Source organism: Ursus maritimus, unplaced genomic scaffold (assembly GCF_017311325.1).
Source record: "Ursus maritimus isolate PB19 unplaced genomic scaffold, ASM1731132v1 scaffold_25, whole genome shotgun sequence".
NCBI lineage: Eukaryota > Metazoa > Chordata > Mammalia > Carnivora > Ursidae > Ursus > Ursus maritimus.
In genome coordinates, this window is record NW_024425008.1 from 43,232,468 (window position 1) to 43,253,227 (window position 20,760).

At 39.2% G+C, this 20,760-nt stretch overlaps 1 protein-coding gene across 1 annotated transcript in view; it reads left to right on the forward strand.

Annotated features, from left to right (window-relative positions):
• Positions 1-20,760, forward strand: part of PELI2 (pellino E3 ubiquitin protein ligase family member 2) — a 179,710-nt gene that overhangs the window by 154,800 nt on the left and 4,150 nt on the right. The window contains exons 3-5 of the mRNA XM_040641869.1: positions 1,306-1,407; positions 10,763-10,960; positions 18,326-18,514. Of these exons, the coding sequence (XP_040497803.1) occupies positions 1,306-1,407; positions 10,763-10,960; positions 18,326-18,514 (489 nt within the window). The remainder of the gene's footprint in view (positions 1-1,305; positions 1,408-10,762; positions 10,961-18,325; positions 18,515-20,760) is intronic.

Here is a 20,760-nt window from a genome sequence, read left to right on the forward strand (position 1 = left end):
CACTAAGTTCCTCAGGGCAGATGATTAAATAACCATGAGATGAAGCAGGCTGACTTCAAAATTGATCTGGAATGTTGTACTACTTTTCGCTCTAAGCAATTATATTAGTCAAATACAAATGTTCAGAGTACATTTTCATTAACATGCTTTATATGTCCAGCTACTTCCAAATGCTTTCTTGGTCTTCATACAGTGTCATTATTCAATAAATGTTTAATAGAAAGGCTCATTAAAATTTTATTTATTATACTTAATGTAAAAGAGTAGAAATGAAGATAAATTAGGCTGAAGTGAAATGGATAAAATGTAATTGAAATAATTTGGAGTACAATTTAAATAAACTTCTTCATTAATTTAGAAGTATTAAAAGTGTGTGACCACAGCTTAAGATATGTTCAAATATCTCATTATGGCGAAAATAAGAATATTATATTACTGGGTTTTAGGTTCTTTGAAAAAGGCTATTAGCTTTAGTCTAAAAATAGAAAAGATAAAATTAACTTAGCTTCCTTATTTATTAACTTAGTAAATGTCTGGGTTAAGCAACGACTTATACTCTGTTCTGCATCTTAGGTAAATCTTGTATGATCACTGGCTAGAATACTGTATAGATATCTGTATGAACACTTACATTTTTTCAATGACTTTTTTTACTAGATTATAATCTCTATTGCATAGGGAAAACATAACAAAATGTCATTGACTTAACTGCTGTAGTGTTGAAATAAATTTTAAATTTTTAAAATAAACCCTATTAATCTAAAAATTCAGTCAGTGAATTAAGGTAATATGGAGAAAGTACATGTTTTTCCAGAAATATGACTAAATCAAGTCTTGCAAACTGGTGAATTAACTTTGATTTGACTTAAATATTGTTCATACTACCATAGAGTGTTGTGTAAAACCATAGTTGTGACTGTTAGCTTCTCTAATTCAGGGCATATCTCAGGGACAGGTTTTTTTTTTTTTTTTAAGATTTTATTTATTTAGAGAAAGAAGGGGAGAGGGGGAGAGAGAATCTTCAAGCAGACTCCCCGCTGACCACAGAGCCTGACATGTGGGGGCTCCATCTCATGACCCTGAGGTCATGACCTGAGCCAAAATCAAGTCAGACACTTGACTGAGCCACCCAGGTGCCCCAGGGACAAGCTCTGACTCTTAAAAAAAAAAAAAAAAAAAAAAAAAAAAGTTGGCCAATACAGGTTTTGCTGGTAGAGTGATATTTATTAACTATGAGCAGAATTGTGGTTAAGTTGTTGAAATGGGATTTGATTGAATTTTTATATGTGTTTATTTCATTATTAGGCTATCAGCTGCAAAGGTCAACACAGTATATCGTACACTCTGTCAAGGAATCAGACCGTGGTGGTGGAGTACACACATGATAAAGATACGGATATGTTTCAGGTAACATCTTTATTTTTCTCGTGGATGCAGTGTCATTAACATGACGTCAGTTTCAGGTGACTAACGTAATGGTTCCATACTTGTACATGTTGCGAAGTAACCACCACCGAAGGCCAGTTAACAGCTGCCACCACACGGAGTTACACAGCTTTTGTCTTGGGATGAGATCCACTCTCCTAGCTACTTTCACAGCACACAGTGCAGTAGTGTTTACTGTCGGCACCATGCTGCACGTGATAGCCCCATGACACACCTTTCTTTTCTTCATGGAAATTTCTGCACACTCTCCTTCAGTTCTGCATTTCGATATGTAATCAGAACTAGGACAGTAGTGTTTGTGATGTACAAGGAGAAAGAGGTGAGGATAATATAAAAACAAATTTCTGTTTGGGTTTTGAAAGTCTCGGGGGAAAAAACTTCATTCTAAAACTGCAGACAGAAATTATAAAAGCTATATTCTTGGGTCTCAATGCAATAAAAATATACATTATTAAGAGTAATAAAAATTTTAAAAACCAACCACTTTGAAAAGCCAACATGTTTAAAACACTTCTAAATAACACTTGAATCAGAAAGGACATCGATACTGCAATTATTAGGCCTTTTAAAAAAAATTACTATGGGAACATTATGTAGCGAAACTTATGAGATGTAACTGACCTTATACTCAGAAGAAAGTAAAAAAAATCTGAAGTGCTTTCATTATAGAAGGAAGGAGGGAACAAGGAACTAAACATTGATCTCAAGAGTTCTCTTTAAAAAATGGCAGTAAGAAAATACAGAACAGGTTCATGACTAGTTTTAATGGTATGTAATGGAAAGTCCAGAAATACATCGAAAGAAAGCAAAAGGAAGGAAGTAATAATGCAAGAAAATTCATCAGTTTAAGAAGAGAATTAATATATCTAAGATTTGGTACTTTAAAACAATAGAAAATTAAAATTAAGGCTAATAGAGGAAAAAAAGCAAACTCAAATTGGGAACCATGAGGTGTTTTGCATTTCTATATGGAATGTCAAATTATTAGATAAATGATACTGAAACAGGTGTCAGAACAGTATCCTAGATAATATCAAAAAAGGGAAATAAGGAGCTCTGAAAATTAAGAAAATATGCTCAACCTGGCTTATAGAGAAATGTGTACTCAAATCACAGAGCTCTTATTTTTTACATATTAGATTGGCAAAAATCCGAACAGTTTTGTCAGAGATGTGGGGAAACCCTCTCCTAGTCTGTAAATTGCTATGACCTCTGTGGGGTGGTGACTTGGAAATGCCTGTGAGAAATGAAAAATGCTTACACTCTGACTCAGCTCTTCTCTTCCTAAAGCTCTTCTGCTTCTAGAGATTTACCCCGAAGATACCCCTGCATACATGCAGAATATTTTTACCAAGCCATTGCTCAAAGCAAAGTTTGATAGCAAAAGATTGCTAATTGAATTTAAATAAAAAATAATAGCAAAAGATTGCAAACAGCGTAAATGTCATTCAGTAGGGGACCAGTTAGGTAAATTCAGGTACAGCCATACAGTGGAGGGAGGCCTCCAAAGGCTATAAAAACAAACAAGAAAAAGCTCCATGTGGGGACATGGGAAGAGCTCCAAACGTACATAATGCATTAAATATTAATATTATTATATTGAGCCATCGATAATATATTCAATTAAGATTACTTAATCTTAAATGTTAATAAATTTAAGTTATTAAATATATTAAATATTAAATAGCATATTAATTATTAAATATTAGCATAGTTAAATGATTTAAATAATGCTTATGTGCATTAAAAAGCTCCAAGAGGATAAATAAGACATTATTATTAAAGCAGTTGCCTTTGTGGGGAAGAGAATTGGGCAGGTGGTACACAGGGAGGTATTTCACACTATGATTTTTTTTTTTTTAAGATTTTATTTATTTATGTGACAGAGAGACAGCCAGCAAGAGAGGGAATACAGCAGGGGGAGTGAGAGAGGAAGAAGCAGGCTCCCAGCGGAGGAGCCCGATGTGGGACTCGATCCCGGAACCCCGGGATCATGCCCTGAGCCGAAGGCAGACGCTTTAACGACTGTGCTACCCAGGCGCCCCTCACACTATGATTTTTGAACCATGTGAATGTGTTAACTATTTTTTAAAAAGTTAAAGAGGGCGGGGCGCCTGGGTGGCACAGCGGTTAAGCGTCTGCCTTCGGCTCAGGGCGTGATCCCGGCGTTATGGGATCGAGTCCCACATCGGGCTCCTCCTCTGGGAGCCTGCTTCTTCCTCTCCCACTCCCCCTGCTTGTGTTCCCTCTCTCGCTGGCTGTCTCTATCTCTGTCAAATAAATAAATAAATATTTAAAAAAAAAAAAAAAGTTAAAGAGGGCACCTGGGTGGCTCAGTCGGTCAAATGTCTGCCTTCGGCTCAGGTCATGGTCTCACGGTCCTGGGGTCAGGACCTGCGTTGGGCTCCCTGCTCAGCTGGGAGCCTGCTTCTTCCTCTCCCTCTGCACGCCCTCCCGTGTGCACGTGTGCCCTCTTTCTCTCTCAAATAAGTAAATAAAATCTTTAATAAATAAAAAATGAATTTAAAAAGCTAAACAGTCCTAGGGTCCTAGTCATAGATGTGGACACAATTATTTAAGTGTCTCAAAATTAAGATTTATCATATTTAGACAAAATATTAACAGTGGCTTTACTCCTCATGCAGTTCCACTTTATAATATTCTAAATATTTTTTCTTCTCATTCTACCAGAGAAAATCCCTCCCTAAATATGTATATGCATCCACATCCCTGCTGATAATTTTACAGGACTTATAATAATTTTTTAATAACTTTCCAAAATTATAAATCTTCTACTTGGTACAAGATTTTTTTTACATGAAGTTTTTACACATGTTTTACCCTTGAGAGCAGATTCTCAACACCGAACACAGCGCATCAAAAGATTTTTACAGTTGTTGTGGTACATTGTTTACCGCCTTAAAATCAACACGTCACTGCAGAGGCACCTGTAATTTCATCACTGTTCTGTAGTGACATGTTGTGACAGAGATCGCGTACTCGTCACTGTTGCACACATTCCACGCACGTGGCTCATTTTCTTCCTTCTCATCTCTGCCAGTGCGGAGTGAATGAAAGATTCATGAGAATCTTCACGCGAGAGCTATTCTCTGACACTTCAAACGCACAGTGCGGTATTTTGACCATAGGCTCAGCGCTAGACAGCACATCTCTGGAACTTCTTCACCTGGTGGAACTGAAACTTTGGACCTGTTGGACAATGACTCCCACTTCCCTCCACCCCCAGCCCCTGGCAACCACCATGCTCCGGTCCCAACTTGACTGTTTTAGATGCCTCACGTAATTGGAATCCTGCAGCATTTGTCACGTCCTCTAGGTTCATCCATGTTGTCGCATGTGGCAGGATTTCCTTCTTTGAAGGGCTGAGTATTATCCCACTGGAGGTTTTTACCACATTTTCTTTATCCATTCACCCACTGGTGGACATTTAGGTTGTTTCCGTATATTGGCTATTGTAAATAATGCTTCAGTGAATGTGGGGAGCAGATCCCTCTTTGAGATCCTGATTTCAGGTTTTCTTTGATAAATACCCGGGAACAGGATTGCTGAATCTCACGGCAGTTTGATTTTTAATTTTTTAAAGGAACCTCCATACTGTTAAAAACTTTAAATGCTTTTTTGCATACTTCCCATTTCATCGTATAGAATATTTGAAAGGCTCAATATTTAATAAAAGTAATTTTTTACGACTTCATCAAAAGCATACTTCAGCGAAACGGGCATTATTTTTAACTGCAAGCGCGTGGCAGTAAAGAGCACAGTGGCCATTAGTACAGTTTGGCGCCACTGGTTTGATTCCTGCGGAAGCATGTGATTGCCCTAGCAATCGTTACCATCTAACGTTAGAGGATAACGTTAGAACAAACGTTAGTACAGTGCAAAAGGCAGAGGGCGTGTTTGTGTTACTATGAAAGCAATCTGGCTTCATGGGCCTAGGCCTTAGAAAAGGTCTTGGGGACCCCGAGAGGTTCATAGACCACTCTGAGAAATACCGAATTATACTACACTAACCTCTTAAACGGAGGTTAAAAGGAGCGGTGACTAGCTACTAAGGGCAGAGAAGGCCTTAGTAGCAAAAGTTAAGATTTATGTCTCCTGAGTTCTACGTTCCTACGTAGTACCAGGTTGACCTCTTTAAATGAAGTATGGTAATTCAGCAAGGATTTAGAGATTTACTAAGAAAACAGAACACATTTGTCATTTTTACTAAAATAATCTGATTCCACTTGCAAAATAACTGGACATATTGGAGGATTAATATCAGATCACTGTAAGCAGAGTAGAATTAAACAACTCTTAGAACGTCCTGAAAAATCAAGCTTGTTTCAATTTTTTCTTCCTCTTACGAGTTTTTATGTCCCCAACCTACCATTGATAAAGGTTACTGAGCAAAAAGCACTGTAGCATTCCTGTTCCTCAAGCATGGACCTTGGTGTTGAGGTCTGTTCGTTGTAGCCATTATTCTTTAAAATGATCTCTAGGTTAATTGAGCATTTAAAAGCAGATCATCAGACTGAACCAAAGAAGGGCCCTGTGCTGCCTTTCCCACGGTGGAAACAGATAGTAGGCTCAGAACTCAGAAATATTATTGCCTATTTAAGAGATGGGTTAAGGGTGAGGAAGTCTGAGTTAATATAGCAACAATTTCATAGTTATTTTCTAGAATAGGTATAAATAAAGGACAGGAACAAGAGTGTAACTTTTGGGAAAGTAAAATATAAAAAATACTTAGTCACAGGAAGTAATGAAATGTTTTACAAGGCCCCTGCAGGGAGGTGTGATGCCAAAACCATCCTGATCCGTGGGGTAAGGAAACCGGCCTCAAACATCACTGTTTCATACTCTTCGATCCTGGGTGCTTCTGGACCTTACAGCTTTGGTTTTTGTTTGGTTGGTTTTTAATTTAGTTGGTTTATAGTACTTTTACATGATAACGTTTTATTGGCACCCACCTTGGTGAGAAAAATGTTAAAGAATATCTACTTTTTAAACAGTTATTTCTTAAAACATGATACCTGTCTCTTTCCCAGGGATCAAGGTCATGGTCATAATCCTCCATTCATCAGTTTCATTTCTCGAGCATCTGCTATGTAGGCAGGTTATTGGAGGTAGGCAGCCCAGGCTCCCCTCTCGTGGAGCCTGCATTCTAGAAGAGGGAAAGAGACCACAAATAAGCAGGAACAATAGGAAGTGCCAGGGCCCCCAGGCAGGAGTAGAGTGAAGGAGGAGGTCAGTGAAAGGAGATGAGCTTGGAGAGGTGGGGCCCTTCGGCCAAGTAAAAAATTTGGGTGTTAAGCAAGGGAGAGGTATAATCTGATTTATATTTCTTGAAGATATCTTCTAGTACTGTCTAGACAAGAACGGAAACGTCCTGTGTGAAAATAGGGAGACCAGATTGGAGACTAAGGTAGTGCAGTCCAGCGGAGAGCTGCCAGCAGGGGAACTAAGGTGGGGAGATATGGAAGGATGGAGGCGGTGTTGGGGGTGTTGACAGGCAGGGTTAAACTTGGGTGTGGAGGAGAGTAAAGAATCCAGGATAATTCTTCGGTGTTCATTTTAAGCTTGAGCAAATTGGAGGTCAGTCGTTGACCTGGGGAATCTAGGGATTGAAGAGGAATCCAGGTTCTGTTGAGAACATGTTACATTTCGAGATGCTTATTAGACACCCAAGTGGAGATTGGGCATGCTCATTTGAAGCTCTGGGTAGAGATCAGGGCTTTTTGGCTAATAATGGAATTTGACGAGACCACCTAGGGAGGGGACAGAAAGCGAAAGAAGGGGGGCTTTTTGCCAACTAGCCTGTAAGAGTCTCATTATTCTAATGCCAGGTACAGGTATGCTAGAATGTGGATTATAAGCCCTGGAAACCTCTGCAAGAGTGGGGTCAGTAAGAGCTCTGGGGTAGAAACTCCCGCTGGGCCGGACCGAGGAGAGAAGTTAAGGGGATGGGTAAGGAAATGGGAGGGTAGTAACTACTGACAGGCTTCTCAAGAAGTATGGCCGCTAAGTGAATCAGGGAAATGGGGCTGTAGCTTGAGGGCTGCTTGCAAGTGAAGGAACGTGTTTTTAAAAGTGAGAGACTAGTCTAGAACAATGCTACTCAGAGTGTGCTCAGCAGAACAGCCAAGCATCTGTTAACAGTGCAGAGTGAGCGGAGTAGGAAATCTGCGAGGAGAAGTTTGGAAATGTACAGCACTTTTTCTAGTACCTGAAACTTCAAGCAGACGATCATTTTTCTAATACTCATTTTGATTGTACTTTTAAAAAGTGTCAGTGACAGTTGGTCCTTTTACCCCCACAGAGTCACAGAGTTTGAGAAGCTCCAGAATGTGTTTGATAGCTGATGATAAGATCCAGTAGTTATAGAGAGAGAAATGGATGATTTGGGAGAGAGAGGAGACAGGGTCAGGAACAAAAGCCTTGGGAAGGGAAGAGTACTGAGACCCCAGGCATCAGTAGAGAGATTGGGCTTGGGTAGGAGCAGCGATACTCCATCCTTGTCATTGGAGGGAAGTCAGCAAATAAGGTTACAGACGCAGGGATAGGAGTCCCATCGGTCCAGGAAAGGAGAGGGAGGCCCTTCCAGCTGCTTCTCTGTCATCTTACGTGTACTAAATTGGACTGACAACCAGACAAACCCAAACTTTTCTCATATATGTAAAATTCCACGTGCTGAGCGATGTTGTGCGTGTGGTGTCAGTAAAATCCTCCCTCTGGCTACTATATGAATATCAGCAGCGTACGATTACCATATGGAATTCAGAACCATCTGGGCTTGTCTACATGACTGCCCTTAAGATAAGGTAGAGTTGATCCGATACCCAAAAGGATGGGTTCCAAGTTTTGCAGGTGGGGTGAGTTTTCGGTAGGAAAGTAGCTTAGAATTTTTTTCCCCCTGGCAAAAGCAACATGAGGTTTGTATCCGAAAGTATAAAATTATACTGGCTCCCTACAGGTTAGATTTAAGTGGAAGTGAACTGATAAACAAATCAAACGTGATAGTCAGATAAGTCTCATGACTTGCAGTAATCGATCCTAGCAGTATGTTCCAGTTGGAATAAAATGTCCATTTCCATTAACTCATCAAGACATTAATTTAATACATTGGGATGAAATAAACATGGCCTCTCCCAAAGAGAGTAATCTTTGTCCACAGTAACAGTTGCGTGACGTTCTACTCGGGCGTGGTTTTAGCTTTGCGCTTCTAACAGAGCTTGAAGACGCGTTGCCCTCTTCCATGGAGGTGACAGAAATTATGTCAGAGACCATGTCTTTGTGAGAGCTCTAGGCAATTTTAGAACTTTCCACATTTCGCTTCTAAACCGCATTGGAATAGAGGTTCAGGACAAGTTGATTCCTGAGTTTGGAGCAGCCTTTGTTATTTTTTATTCTTTTCTGTATTTGTGAAATATTTTACAGTAAGTATTTGTTACTTTTCTAGTTTAAAAAAGAATCTCTTTAAAGTGAAATAAGTCAAAGACAAATACTGTATATCACTTACATATGGAATCTAAAAAAAAAAAAGATCAAAACCATAGAAGCAGAGACTAGAATGGTAATCTAGGGGCTGAGGGGGCGGGGAGAGAGGTGTTGGTCACATAGTACAAACTTCCAGCTGTAAGATGAATAGGTTCTGGGGATCTCATGTACAGCATGGTGATTATAGTTAATAATACTGTATTGTAGACTTGAAAGTAGCTAAGAGAATAGCTTAAAAAAAAAAAAAAACCTAAAAAAAAGTCTGAATCAGAGCTTCTGAGTCACATACCCAGCTTTGAAATGAATCTAGCCAAAGGAAGACTCTCAACTTTAGAAAAATAAATTGTAAGATTTGTAATATCTCTTAATTTAGATTTATGTTGTATTTTTTAACAAGTTATGTGTTTCCTAAACCTGAAGTGCATACATGTAGGCAATGTGCATCTATTCACATTGATGAGTTTCAGTGAACCCAGAGGTTTCGTTTATTCCAGGCACATTTCACTAGGACAAGAAATTAAGGGTTGTAAAAAAAAAAAAAAAAAAAAAAAAAAAGAGGGAAAATAGACGTCTGTTGTCTGTTGGTTTAATAGAGATAGTCTATGCATGAAAATGTGTGAGATTTACAAAAGAAATATAATTTTCAGAGCTAAATGATGCAAGATAATATATATTTTTTCACTTTTATTTGGATGAAAAATATATTACATCTTATGTTTTAGATAGAATTTTGAGATCAGGATAAAGATACCTGAGAAACTGACTTTTGGGGTCTTCTGTGTCCCTCCCCTCATCACTTTGCGAATCAAAGTCACTAGTGTTAGGAAAGAACATTAACATCACATTTAGTGAGAAATGATTTGTTTACATATAAATGATTTTAACTTAAAAAGTCTCTATGGTGTATAAATAACATGTATCACTGTTTTCTGGTCAGAGATTCATAGAACGGCATCACAAAAATGTTTTGACATTTTGTCTTGAGGATTTTTATTTTGTCAGCAAATACGTAACTCTTCCCAGTTTACAGGACAGAGCAGTACCTATCTTACTGGTATTTATTGAATATGAAAACCTTTTTTAGAACTGTGAGATCTTCCAAATGAAATATATTCCTTCTGGAAGCATTTAATCTTACCAAAGAAAGTAAGTCAACATAATATTATTGGCAGCTTTTTAGACTTTCCCAGGAGAAATTTTCTTTTTTTTAATCCAAAATTGAAATGTTAAGACCAGTTTTTTGAACCTTTCATTTGACTGCATCCCAAACTTTGGGCTTTTACTGCCCTTTACGTCATTCTCATTTACGCTCAATACTGGCAACAGGCATTTGATTTGTGCCTGGGTTAGGGCTAATCTTGCTGAATGCCATGAGTCACTGGTGGATTTACTTGGTGGGGAAACCAAGCCCTGCTGCTGGGCAAGAGTTCCTTTGTTTGTTGGATTTCTTTAAAATCTTGGTTTTTTCCAGCTGGAAATATGGGGGCAGGGTGGGTGGGGTAGAGAATAATTTGCTGTTAAAGTAATGTTTTCACCTGATCCAAGAGCTACAATCTGTTGGGGGAGGGGGGCAAGATCTAATGTTTTTCTCCAGAATAAAAAATTTAGCTTTTCTCTTAATATTTAAAATCTGATGATTGGTTACTCTAATATCTCCCTTAGTTAAGAAAAGGAACAGAACTAAATTTTTTTCATTAAATTCTTACCCTCAGAGCAGAGATGAGAAATATTAAAGGGATCCCGAACACTCATTCCATGTGAACAAAATGTGGTGACATATTTTTCAGACGAATCATGGTACATTTGGTTTATCTAGGTGGGCAGATCAACAGAAAGCCCTATCGACTTCGTTGTTACAGACACGATTTCTGGCAGTCAGAACAACGATGAGGCCCAGATTACACAAAGCACCATCTCCAGGTTTGCCTGCAGGATAGTCTGTGACAGGAATGAACCTTACACTGCACGGATATTCGCAGCCGGATTCGACTCCTCCAAAAACATATTTCTTGGAGTAAGTACTATGACTAAGTACATTGTTTCAAGAAAAATGCCCACTATTATCAGATCTAACATTTAACCGTGGCCAAAGATTGGCTTTCCACAATGCCTCTAGTTAGATTTGGAGATTTTAGTTTTCAGATGTGGAGTATGAAAGGCTGTTATTAAGAATCTAAAAATAACCAACTCATTACTTGGTACTTGTTACGTTTGCTGTATTATGTATATGTACAGTAATTATTTTTTTAAATGTGTATTAACATTGTACTGAATGTATTTATAGTAGATTTAAGGGGGTTTATTTCAGTGGGGAAAATAAATGGTCAAATCTACATAGAGTTCAAAGGAAAAAGTGACATTCATTCAAAAAATTTTCATTGTGTTTGCTGTGTTCCATGTCAGGAATTATAGATGTGATATCACAGAGAATGAAACAGATTAAAAATTTCTGGCTTCGTAAGTTTTCCATGTCAATGAAACCCAGAAGTTTTGGTGAATATCCAATTTTAATACAGTTTTGTTTTTTTTTTTAAATCAGGATGTTTTTGCAGGGGGGGAAAATTCAAATGGCCTTTAAAAAATGACCTAAACAGGGGCACCTGGGTGACTTAGTCGGTTAAGCGTCTGCCTTCAGCTCAGGTCATGATCTCAGGGTTCTGGGATCCAGCCCCACCCCCCCCTTGGGCTCCCCGCTCAGCAGGGAGTTTGCTTCTCCCTCTGCCCTTCCTCCCTGCTCATGTGCGTGCTCTCGCTCTCACGCTGACTTCCTCTCTCTTAAATAAAAAATCTTTTTTTAAAACAGCCTAAACAGTAATAAAAATGTATTATTTCATGTAACAAGGACGACAGCTCCGGGGTTGGGTCGGTCAGGGATTCTGTGACATCCGTGGAAGTAGGTTCCTTCTGTCTCGCTGCCTGCTTCCGGGGCCGATCCGCTTCCTCAGGCTGCCTGAGGGATGAGAGGTGGCTCCTGCACTTCCTACATCCCCTGCCGCACGACTTCCAGCTGAGGAAGACGTCACAGAGGCACTGTTTCTTCCTTATCTCTACTGTTTTTTTAAAATTACTTTTGTCATTGAATAAATTGGACATGTACCTGCGTGTGAGGTGTACAGCCATCTAACCGTGATGTACTTACATGTTGTAACATGACTGCCAGCATAGCACGATTTACCACATTGCGCAATTCAAGTGCCGGAGTGTGGTTTCTGTTCATAACACGGTGCATTAGATCTCCGTGGCTGATTCACCGCTCATTACAAGCTTGTACCCTTAAACACCATCAATCTTACCACTCTCTCCCTCTGTCCCCCTCACCCACCCATCCCATCCCCAGTAACTATCCTTTTACTCTGTTTTTCATAGGCTTAACTTTTTAAGATTCCACATATACGTGATATCATATAGTACTTATTTTCTCTGACTTAACTTGCTTAGTATAAGGAGTCTTACACTCAAGGTCCATCAATGTATCCTCCTTTCTCGTGGGTAAATAATATGTACGGTGTCTTTTTTATCCATTCATTCATTGATGGGCATTGGGGTGGCTTCCGTGTCTTGGCTGTTGGGAATAATGCAGTAAACATGGGAGTGCATATATCTCCTTGTAAATCATGTTTTCATTTCCTTTGACTATGTGCCCTAGAATGGAAATACTGGATCATATTGTAGTTGTTTTTTGGTGGATTTTTTTTTTGGGTTATTTGGGGTCTTTTGTGGTGGCACATAAAGTTTAGGATTATTCTATTTCTGTGAAGAAATATTTCAGTATTTTGCTGGAGATTATGTTGACTCTCTAGATGGATTTGGGTAGTATGGCCATTTTAACAACATTCTTCTGATTCATAAACATGGGGTGTGTTTGCATTTGTGTCTTCAATTTCAGCAAAGTTTGTACTTCTCATTGCATAGCTCTTTTGCTTCCTTGGTGCAATTTATTTCTAAGTATTTTACTGTTTTTGATGCTGTTGTGAATGGGATAGTTTTCTCTAGGCCTTTTTCAAATGCCTCATCATTAGTGTAAAGGAATGCAACTTCTCTATGTTGGTTTTGTGTCCTGCCACTTTACTGAAACGGTTAATTCCAACAGCTTTTTGACTGATTCCTTGCGGTTCTCAATATAGATCATATCATTAGCAAATAGTGCTAAGCAGTAGTTTTACTTCTTTCTTTCCAGTTTGTATGCCATTTATTTCTTTATCCTGCCTAATTGCTCTGGCTAGGACATGTAGCACTATATTGAATAGGAATGGTGAGAGTGGGCATCCTTGTCTTGTTTCTGATCTTAGAGGAAACACTTGCAGTCTTTCTTCATTGAGTATGATGTCAGCTGTAGGTTTGTCATATATGGCCTTTATTATGTTGAGGTATATTCCTTCTGTGGCCAATCTGTTAAGGGTTTTCATTCTGAAAGGATGTTGTATTTTGTCAAATGCTTTCTCTGTGACTACTGAGATGATTATGTGATTATCTTTCATTTTATTGTTATGATGTATTACATTTATTGATTTGCATACATTGAACCATCTTTGCATCCCAGGGGAAGTCCCACTTGCTCGTGGTGTATAATCCTTTTATTGTGTTCTTGAATTTGATTTGCTCATATTTTGTTGAGAATTTTAATTGTCTACATTTATCAGGAATACTGGTCTATAATTTTCTTGTATCCTTATCTGGCTTTGCTATCAGAGGAATGAGTTTGAGGAGGACTGGTGTTAATTCTTCTTTAAATGTTTGGTAGAATTCTGTAGTTGACGCCATCTGGTCCTGGAGTTTTCTTGGGATTTTTTTTAACTACTAATTCAATCTCTTTACTCATTAGGCTGTTCAGATTTTCTTTTTTTCTTTTTATTTATTTATTTAATATTTTATTATTATGTTAGTTACCACACAGTACATCCCTGGTTTTTTTTTTTTTTTTTGATTTTTTATTATATTATGTTAGTCACCATACAGTACATCCCCGGTTTCCGATGTAAGGCTCGATGATTCATTAGTTGCGTATAACACCCAGTGCACCATGCAATATGTGCCCGCCTTACTACCCATCACCAGCCTATCCCATTCCCCCACTTCCCTCCCCTCTGAAGCCCTCAGTTTGTTTCTCAGAGTCCATAGTCTCTCATGCTTCATTCCCCCTTCTGATTACCCCCCCTTTCTTTATCCCTTTCTTTTCCTACCGATCTTCCTAGTTCTTATATTCCACAGATGAGAGAAACCATATAATATGTTCAGATTTTCTGATTCTTCCTCAGTCTTGGTAAATGTGTGTTTCTGGAAATGTATCTATTTCTTCTACATTCTAGCAGTCTTTCATGATTCTGTGTATGTCTGTAATACCAGGTATAATGTCTCCTCTTTCATATCTAATTTTTAGTCGTCTTTTTTCTTAGTTTAGCTAAAGGTTTGTCAATTTTGTGTATCTTTTTGAAGAACAGCTCTTAGTTTCATCGATCTTTTCTGTTGTTTTTCCAGTCTCTATTTATTTCTGCTTGGATCCTTATTTCCTTCCTTCTGCTAACTTTGGGCTCACTTTATTCTTCCTTTTCTAGTTCCTTGAAGTGTAAAGTTAGGTTGTTTATTCGAGACTTTTCTAATTTTTTAATATGCGTGTTTATTGCTATGTCATTCTCAGAACTGCTTGTGTTGTATCCCACAATATTTGATATGTTGTGTTTTCATTTTCAGTTGTTTCAAGAAAAATTTTCCCCTTTTCTTCTTTGACACAATGGTTGTTTAAAAGGGAGTTTAGTTTCCACATATTTGTAGATCTTCTCACTTCCCTTTCATTGTCATTTTCTAGTTAATACCACTGTGGTCAGGGAAGACAGTTGATATGATTTTAGTCATCTTAAACTTGCTAAAATTTGTTTTGTGGCCTATCCTATCCTATCTCTCCTGGAAAATGTTCCAGCGCACTTGAGAAAATTATGTTCTGCTATTGTTGGATAGAATGTTCTATATATGTCTATTAAGTCCATTTGTTCTAAAGTGTGGTTCAGTTCCAATGTTTCCTTGTTGATTTTCTGTCTGAAAAACTATCCATTGCTGACAGCGGGGTATTGAAGTCCCTTACAATCATTATATTGTAGTCCATTTCTCTTTTAGATCTGTTATTATTTGCTTAATATAATTTGTTACTCAGATGTTGGGCACATATATGTTTACAATTGTTGTTTTCTTGATGTACTGACCTTTTCATGATTATGTAATGACTTTGTCTCTTATTACCCTTTTTGGCTGAAATCTATTTTGTCTGATATAAGTATGACTATACCAGCCTTCTTTTAGATTCTGTTTGCTTGGAATATCATCTTCCATCCTTTCATTTAGAGCCTGTGTGTGTCTTTAAAGCGGAGATGAATCTCCTGTAGGGCAGCATATAGTTGGGTCTTTTGTTGTTTTTAATCCATGCAGCCACTCAATGCCTTTTGGTGAGTCCAGTGCATTTACATTTAGTGTGATTGTTGATATGTAAGGACTTACTGCCATTTTGTCCTTTGCCTTCTGGTTATTTTGTCTCTCCATTGTTTCTTTTTCCTTCCATTTCTACCTGCCTTTGTACATTGGTGGTTTTCCATGGTCCTTTTTTCTCAGTTTCCCCTGCTTTTAATGTTTTATGTCTCTGCTCTAAATTTTTGCTTTGTAATTATCATGAAGTTTACATAAAACTCATAGATAAAATAGTCCTTTTTCTGCTGATAGCAGTTTATCTTCATTTGCCTATGAAGATTCCATCCTTTTACTCTTTTCCTTTTATATTTTTAATATCACAAATTATCTCTTTTTATGCTGTGATTTTGTCACCACATTGTAGTAGCTGTAGTTATTTTTACTATTTATTACAGGTATTTTTAATGCTCTTTGCCTTTAACCTTTATGCTATATCATTGGGAGTTTAAAGTTCAATATACTGTTATAAAGAGTTGCAGTTTTTGATTCTGTCACTTTAGTCAGAATTTTGTGTACCTCTGTCTTTTCATTTCCACTTGAAGAGCTCCTTTCGGCACTTCTTGTAAGGCAGATCTAGGGATGATGAAGTCCCTCAGCTCTTGTTTGGGAAAGCCTTTAATTATCCTTCAATATCTGACACATAACTCTGCTGGGTAGAATATTCTTGGCTGGCAGTTTTTATCTGAGAAATTTGCTAGCCTGATGGGGATTCCTTTGCAGATTACAAAGATTACAATCTTACCCCCCCCCAGCTGCCTTTAAAATTTTATCATTGACTTTTAATAGTTTCAGTATAATGTGTCTTGGAGAAGATCTTGCATTGAGATAATAAGGTGTTCTGTTTGCTTCATGGACGTTGTATAACCAGTTCTTCCCCAAGTTTTGGAAGTTCTCAGGAATTATTTCTTTAAATATGCTGTCTGTTCTTTTCTCCCGTTCTTCTCCTTCTAGAAATTCATTATTGTTATGTTGGCTTTTTTAATGTAGTCTGCTAGCTCTTGTAGTGTTTCTTCACTTCTTAAATCTTAGTTAAATCTTAGTTCTCTCTTCTCTTCCACCTGAATCACTTCTGTGTTCCTGTCTTCCAGCTTGCTGATTCTCTCTTCCATCTGATCTGCTCTATTTCCAGTGCATTCTAATGCATTCTTCATGTCATTTATTGAGTTCTTCAGACCCAGAACTTGTTTGGTTCTTTTTCGGAATTTCGGTGCCTTTGGTAAAGTATTCCTTCTGTTTGTCAGGTTTACTTCTGAGGCCACTGTATTGCCTTTCTGAGTTTTCTTGTAGCTCATTAAATTTCTTCATAACAGTTGTTTTATCAAATTTCAATAATCCATGTCTTTGGGTTCCGTTGCTGGAAAATTGTCATTTTCTTTTTGTGATACTCTGTTACTGTGATTTTACATGATGTTTGATTAAAAGTGCCTCCGTCCTCATATTTGAAGTAGGGAACACCCTATTTAGGCAAGGTTCCATTTACTTTGATTCTAAGTTTAACATATTGGTGGTTAGGAGCCTTTTATTTTCCAGAAGGTGGCACTATAGCACACATTTTTGGTTTCTTTTAGAGGATAGGGGCTCACTTTTCACAGAGGTTGGGAGTGGGCGCCAAAGAAAAAGGACTGGGAGGTGCAGCAGAGTTGGGGGAGGTGTGTACTTAGTTCTTGGGACTTTGTGCCCACAGCCTGGTAGGGGGATCCTCAAGTTGGCACGGGGGATGAAGGGTGGTCCCAGAAGTCCATGGACCGGAACACTGGGGCAGACAGTAGGAGACACTTCCCTGAAGTTCTCTGCCTACTTCCCTTCCCCCACTCACTGCAGTCTTTCCTCAGAGACAGCAGTGGGTCCTTCCAGCTACAAAACATGCGTTGGGCAGACCCCCACTCACCTTCACCCTCCACCTCCTTTGTCAGATAAGGTCACCCTAGCCCCCTGCCCACCAGCCACTGCCTTTGTCACCTCTCACTCCCCAGCGACTCCCCTCTGCTTGCCGCCTCTGTGATGCAACGCACCCACTTTCAGGGGCATGGATATATGGCTCTCTCTCAGGTGATCTGGATGCTGGGGAAGCCATGCTTTTTTGGTTATGGATGTCTGATTAGTTGTAAATCTAAGGAGCAAGGAAAAAGGAATGACCCCTGCCGCTGGGAGGCTGATGTCACTCCCCTTTCTTGTTCTCTTTTTAGAGTAAAGGAACCTTACCAGGAAGGCTCCTAGAAGACCCACTCATGTCTCATTGGCCAGAGCTCAGTCACTGGCAAGAGGGCTTCTCCTAATCAGAATTGACTCCTGAGTCATGTGGGCAGTAGGTGGCTCTGTCATCAAGAAAGAGATCACTGGCACAGGCATCTAGGAGTGTTTGTCCTGCCGTTGTATCAAGCTGTCTTTACCTTCCATCTTTGAGGATATAAACATTAATGTTTATGAAGACATACTGGCCACAACTTGTTAGCCTCACATTTTTAAAAATTTTGTATGTTTAATAAAAATTCCTTTTTTCCCCTTCTTTCTGTATACTTCCCAGACAATAATTACATGTAAAGCACTGGTACCTAAGAGGCAAAAGGACTGCACAAATAGAACCGAAGAACACATACTAGATTCCTGGAATCTCCCCGGGGTGAGGGGAATGGTTAGAAAAAAATCTCTGAGGGAAGGGCTCAGGCATCAGGTTCGTTCTTTTTTTTAAGCTCCCAAGATGAATATAATGCATATCCAATGATAAATCATTCATACATTTTAGCACTTTCATGTTATCAGAATAATTGCATATTTTATCCTTCTGATTATTAGCTTTAAATAGAAAATGAAAATTCATCACTTTCCTTCCTTCTGCCTGTACCGGATATTTTAAAGAGATTCTGGAATCCCTTCATTTTGAACATAATCTTAGCATGCTTTTTCTGTTCTGTGGTATGCTCTCCAGGAAAAGGCAGCAAAATGGAAAAACCCCGATGGCCACATGGACGGGCTCACTACGAACGGCGTCCTAGTGATGCATCCCCGAGGGGGCTTCACTGAGGAGTCCCAGCCTGGGGTCTGGCGTGAGATCTCTGTCTGTGGAGACGTGTACACCCTGCGAGAAACCAGGTCAGCCCAGCAAAGAGGAAAGCTGGTGAGTGGTCTTCACTCTGGAAAATGTACCACACTACAAAAGCCTAGCTCAAGGACTGTCCTTTTCCTCCCCTGAAATCCAGAACCTTTGTGGAGGTACCCATGCTGTGGACCATTGACACAGCAGAAGGAGAATTCCCTAAGCCCCTGAAAATGCTAAAGAAATGGACTTATTTCCTTCCGTGATTAAGCTTTTCCCATAGTAGAAGAAAATTATTTTTTTGCTCCTTACAACCTTAATAGCTATCTTTTATTATATGCTTCAGTACAAAATTCTGCTTAAATTCACGTTAAGAGAGACAAACATTTTTGGTGTAAAACTTCACTAATTTGGAAAAATCCTGAGCTGTCCAAGACTTATTAGTGAAAATTATGAATTACAGAATTATTTACTAGACTTTGTAGAACTAAAAGATAATTAAGTTAGCTTTTTTTCCCTTGAGTTCACGGTAAGAAATTAATACATAATTCCCTATATAATTCACCAAGATCATAAAACTTTTTACTTGAAATCATTCATAGAAGGCATTGCCTTGGCATGTTAATATTTTCCTATAAATACCCCTACTTATCTCAAATTCCCTAATGCAGTTGGCTTTTTAACTCTTTCTTCTGTGGAGAATAATTATAAGCCCTTCCATGGGCAGTTTTGGGTATCTGATCTTGCCTGTGTGGTACAATGCCAGAAGTTTCTGAGTAAACTTTCGGCTCCAGGGCTTTTAATCAATTGGTAGATAGAAGCTAGAACAAGAGAGAACAAATGTTTTCTTCAGAACCCCCCCTAGAAAAGTGTAGAGTGATCTAGCTTTTTTCAGCAAGATGATAAGCACTATTACTGAGACGGAAAAAGATGGCGGTGGCGGGAGGTTGGGGGTGCAGTAGGACTGTTGTACTAACCTGGTTTGCTAGACTCTATTCAATGTTTGTTTGTAGGGAACTGTTCTATTTTACACCATTACTGAGCACAAGTACAGCTTCTGCATTGTACAATAAAGCCCAATGTTAGCGCATCCCGGCCGAGTAAACAGGAGAAGTGTTTTCTAAGAAAGACCAGAGCAAATACGATAACCTCTGTTTAAACACTTCTCAGGAGACTGTAAATAGGGAACAGACCGTGAAAGCAGTTTTTCCAAATAACTTTGTTTCTGATCACTGGATCACTTTATACAAAACTGACCTAGGTCAGCTGAACTGGTTATCAGTCTTTCTGATGGCAACAGAAGTCAGTAGAAATCGTGGCTGGGTGCAGGCATTACGTTAATATTTCAGAGACCTCAGCTCATGAAATGTGAGCAGCTTTGTCAGGGAAGTGGAATCCTGCCCATTGTATGGATGAGGAAGGTATGGCATAGAGAGGTTAAGTATTGCCCAGGGTCCCAGAATAGGAAGGTGGCCGCAGATGGGATTGAAAGGCCGTCCTCCCTGAGTCTAGACTCCCAAGCTGCCACTTGGTATCATCTTGTGGGGAGCAGCACCCGGCCCTCACCTGGGAGGGTCTACCCCAGAGCATTTGCTTCCCTGGGAAATAGAAAGTATTCGCTGGAGTCCGAGAAGGGCTGGTCTGTCTCAAAGGGCACATTAGGGTGAGTTTCCTGCCCACCCTCGGTGATTGCGCAGTGACCCCACTCAGGCAGCTGCGTGCGCCAGAGGGGGCAGGGCTCCTGAGAAGAAAGGACTCCCAAAATAGCCTGTGCTCATGGGTTCTGTTAAATCTCAACTAATTTTAAAGTTAGTCCCTATGAGAGACCCTTAGATCTGCCCCCAATTGTGCTGTACTGTTCGATAGTGTACGACGGTCCTGGCCTACAGTAAAGGTTTCTGAGTTCCCGTCGATCTGATTTTACACTGTGGGAGACACCGTGAGGGTGAGAGGACCCAGCTTCCCTGCAGCCCCCTCTTGTTAACCAGCAGAAGTTTGTCTGAGGGGAACACCTGCTGATTCCTGGAGCTTAGGTTTCCATTTCCGACTCTGGTTGTGTACGTGTGACTGGCAGCATTGAGGTAAATGGTCTATCTGGAGATTAGATTTAGGGAACGGTCTCTGGCAGTGCTCTGCGTTTGCAGTTTAATACAGAAACATGGAGAATAACGTGATCTGCTAGAAATCCAGAATATTATAAAAGTAGTGGATGCCTCCTGTTCTCATGTGGAACTAGTGCTATGGAAGGTTTCGTATTATTAGCATACTCAGCATTTAATGTGAGTCAGCGTACTGATGTGTTCACAACTACTGTGGTTTCTCATCAC